Source organism: Brassica oleracea, chromosome C2 (genome assembly GCF_000695525.1).
Source record: "Brassica oleracea var. oleracea cultivar TO1000 chromosome C2, BOL, whole genome shotgun sequence".
Lineage (NCBI taxonomy): Eukaryota > Viridiplantae > Streptophyta > Magnoliopsida > Brassicales > Brassicaceae > Brassica > Brassica oleracea.
The window spans coordinates 20,764,023-20,768,065 of NC_027749.1; the positions used below are offsets into that span (position 1 = coordinate 20,764,023).

A 4,043-nucleotide genomic window follows, 5' to 3' on the forward strand; every position below is an offset into this window, starting at 1 on the left:
GGGAAAGGTACATCCAGATTTCATATAATCAGAGTTCGACCTACGTATAACCATGCTGCAGATTATTTGAGAACATGCAAAGGAATATGAGTTGCAACAAAGTAGAGATAGTGCAATAGAGTTCTATCATTAGATAGCCCAAAAAAAGTCTACATAAAGTGCTAAGAGTTAAAATCTCAAATGACAAAGAAAGTTATGAGTAAAACTCAAAACAAACCAACCTTGCAAACATAAAAAAAAAAAACAAGATAACTAGTTTAAGCTGAGAGTTCCTAAGAGTTTTTTAAGAGGGAGCAAACTGGTCATCATGCAGAAGACACAGCTGGTGGATTAGCAGAGAGTCTGAGAGCAATCAAAGCCTCAGACACTTTGGTCTTGAGAGCTTCAGGTGCCTCGAGAAGGTGTAAGATCTCTGCTTGGTCCATCTCCAGCAACATCCCTGTAACTTTGGCAGTATGCACTGGCTCCTGCTTCTCCACAAGTGGGAAGAGCTGCTCCCCAAGCATCTGTCATCAATTACTTAAGTTAGCTTTGCATTGGAACGAAATGTTCACCTAGTCTATGTCTCGGATAAGTCAATACCTGTGGGTGCTTGGCGGGGCTAGCCAGAGCCAAGGCAGAAGTGAGCTTAGAAATGGGAAGTGGTGATGGCTCCTGTAGGGCTTGAGAAGCATTTTGGGAGATTGCAGATGCACCTAAAGGCAAAGAGATCATGCCTTGTGGAACAGCTACTTCCATACCTCTCATGTTGCCTGCACCTCCCAAGTATCTCATTCCCGAGCTTGTGTTTTGCTGCATAATATGATAGTTCAAAATAACAACCAATTTTAAGATGACAAACTTTCAAACAACCATATAAATGATCAGGTTTAACATTACATACCTGTTGTTGCTGGAAGTGCTGCTGCTGCTGCATGTTAGTAGTGCCACGCCTAAACCCAACCCGCGGACCATGCTGGTTTTGCCTATGAAGAGGGTAAGGCATCACAAAGTTAGCCGGGCCAGACCTCGGACGAGGCATGAACTGAAGTTGGTAGCCATATCCCATAGGCTGTGACGGCATCAGACCTTGACCGTTCTGGCCTCTGTACATTTGATGATGTGGTGGTCCTGCCATTGCCCCTCCTGCTGGGTGATGATGGAACCCAGGCATTGGAATTGGAGTCATTGTCCCATTCGTTCTCATATTAGAGAACTTGGTCTGAATGAAACAAATGAAAACATCAAAAATGTATAACAATACAAATCATACAGTTCAGAGAGAGAGAGAAAGATTGAGAGAAGTATATAAGAACCTGAAGGTGGTTCCTTCTCTCTTCCTTGCGTTGAGCCAAAGCAACGTAAAGGGGTTTCATTCCTATCATCTTCCCATTCATTTCATTCATCTGTATAATCATCATCCCCAATAAAAACCATTAAGATTAAAACAAAAGTGTGAATATGTAGAAAGATTATGAACTTACAGCTTTTGAAGCTTCTTCAGGAATAGAATACGCAACAAAACCAAACCCTCTACTCAAACCTCCTGAGTTTATCATAACCTAAACACGTTCCCAAAGAAAAATTAAACCAATGAATCGTTAGAACAGGCATGTATCTTAGGGATCAAGAACAAAACACCTTAGGCAACCGATGTAGCACTAAACTAACTAATGAATCGTTAAAATATGTATTTTAAGGATCAAGAACAAAACCTTGCTCGATGTCACGTTCCCATACTCAGAGAACATCTCCTTAAGCTTCTCATCATCCACACTATCATCAAGATTCTTCACATACAGATTTGATCCTTGCAACTTCTCTTGCTCATGCTTTCTCTTCAACTCCTCTTCCCTCTCAGACTTCTTCTGCGCCTTCCCAACGAACAACACATTCTCCCCAAGACTAATACCATTCATCTTCTCAACCGCAACCGCAGCGTCCTCAGATTTCTCGTAATTCACAAACCCAAAACACTTCGAGCTCCCACTCTCATCTTTCATCACAACCGCACTCGATATATCTCCATACTTCCCAAACGTCTTCTTAAGCTCACCATCATCAATCTCTTTAGGAAGATTCTTCACGTACACATTAGTGAAACGTGGGAGCGCACGATTCTCGGACCGAGTACGGTCCTGACGTCGGACAAAAAGTCCAACAAAGACTTTCTTATCATTAAGAAGCATTCCGTTAAGCTTCTCTATAGCAGCCTGAGCGGTTTCCTCTTTTTCAAACTGAACAAATCCGTACCCTCTAGACCTTCCCGACAAGGTCATCTCCACCTTGCAAGAGAGAATGGTCCCGAAGGTCGAGAACGTATCGTAGAGATCTTTGTTATCGATAGATACGTCTAGGTTTTTGATGAAAACATTGCCTTTCCCGCTAAGTCTCGTGCTCGGGTCACGGTTCGAACGCATGATCCTTATGGGTCTGTCTTTGATCGGTGTGTAGTTGAGAGTATCCATCGCTCGCATCGCTGTAACAAGAAAATATCATAACTTTTCTAACGAATATGCAACAAATAATTAATCATACAATAATAAGAATATTTTATTATATACCATCATTAGGGTTAGCGAAGTTGACGTAAGCGTATCCGAGAGAGCGATGAGTCAAGTCGCGACAAACCCTAACTGTTTGGACAGGAGCCACTTGGTTGAAGAGATCCAAGAGATGCGCCTCGTTGACACTTTTGTCCAAATCTCCAACGTAGAGAGACGAGTTAGGGTGCGTTTGCAACGCTTCCACAGCTGGTGCCGCCGCGGCGGCTACCTGAGTCACAGTAGGGACCGCTGGTTGATTAGGGGCTTGATCGACCATCGCCGTCGTGGGGGCAGTTCCAGATGCTGCCGCCATACCGCTGATATTTAGGGTTTTTTCGCGTGTGTGTGCAAGACAGCGAGAGATTTTGTGTGTTTCCAAATTTCTGCGATATATATCTTTTTTATTTTTTATTTTTTATTTTCTATTTTTTTCGTTTTTAGGTTAACTCACGAAAGGAAGTAAAGAGAGTGCACTACGGTTTTGTCTGTATTTATACGTTCGCTAATTAACGAATCGGTTCCTACGGATCTTTGATGCGTCTCTTCAGATTTAGACCGAGATTTACGCGGGACCTTGTGGGGCCATCATGGGCTTTTTGTTGAAACTGACGAAAGGACGTCTGTGGATGCCACGTGTACTTTTTTTTGGTCCTTGTTCTTTCTTTTTGTCGCCATTTTATGCATTTTGAGATTTGGTAATATTCTGACCAAATCAAATGATATTTATTTTGTTCCTGCGTTGCTTATGAGTCTTTCAGGACTTTGAACAAGTGTACAGTTTTGTATTAGGAACCGTAGCTGCCCTGATACCAAGCATAGGAAGTTCCAGCTTCCGGCCCAAAAAAATATATATGTTTTACCGGCCGTAGAATTATAATAAATTGTCCGTAGCTTAGTGGTAGTCATGGTGTGTATAGTCTATAGGTGATGACTTCGAACCTCCTTCCCATCAAAATCTTTTGAACGTTGATAATACCACGGCCCTCAAATTTTTTTAGCTTCTGGGCCTCACATTCAATGGGCCGGCACTGATTAGGAACAATATGGTCAAGTTAAATCAATTTGTCTCTGACATTTGTCTTGCTATATTTTAGTTTGTACCTAGTTACATACCCGTTTTTGTAGATGAATTAGAGCAACTCTAATGGGGAGGAGAGGGAGGTGAGAGAAGCAATTTTTCTCTCTTCGGCGTTTCTCCTATGCTTCCCTCAGATGGCCGGCGATGGACCTATTTCCATTGGTCCCCCAACCCTAGTCTCTCCGCTTATTTAATTTCTCTTCCTCTCGTAAGTGCTACATGCTTCTCACTTCCACTTTGTTTTCTTTCTCTGGTTCTCGCCGGATCCGGCATCCAAATCGACATCTGGGTGCATCTAAGTGTCACCGGAGAGAGAGCGAGGCCAGATCTGGTGTCCAAATAGACATATGGGTGTGTCCCCAGTGTCTCTGGAGTGAGAAAGCAAGGTTGTGCTTGTTAGGTTTTTTGTAGGAGGCATCGTTTGTTTGGTAGATCTAGGG

The 4,043-nt window shown here is 42.7% G+C and overlaps 1 protein-coding gene across 1 annotated transcript; it reads right to left on the reverse strand.

Annotated features, from left to right (window-relative positions):
* Window positions 1-128: 128 nt before the first annotated feature.
* Window positions 129-2,966, reverse strand: LOC106325401 (polyadenylate-binding protein 5-like). Its single transcript, XM_013763457.1, has 7 exons — window positions 2,544-2,966; window positions 1,695-2,458; window positions 1,464-1,541; window positions 1,296-1,385; window positions 884-1,201; window positions 583-792; window positions 129-506 (listed from the first exon to the last, which is right to left on the reverse strand). Exons 1-7 carry the CDS (start codon window positions 2,836-2,838, stop codon window positions 306-308), a joined length of 1,956 nt encoding a protein of 651 aa, XP_013618911.1. The 5' UTR covers window positions 2,839-2,966; the 3' UTR covers window positions 129-305.
* Window positions 2,967-4,043: the final 1,077 nt, after the last annotated feature.

Excerpts from the sequence above, each read along its gene's own strand:
- LOC106325401 (XM_013763457.1), bottom strand. The coding sequence starts at position 2,838 with ATGGCGGCAGCATCTGGAACTGCCCCCACGACGGCGATGGTCGATCAA. Across the intron at positions 1,542-1,694 it reads GGAACGTGACATCGAGCAAG|GTTATGATAAACTCAGGAGG; the intron begins GTTTTGTTCTTG and ends GAACGTGTTTAG. Across the intron at positions 793-883 it reads AGCACTTCCAGCAACAACAG|CAAAACACAAGCTCGGGAAT; the intron begins GTATGTAATGTT and ends CATATTATGCAG.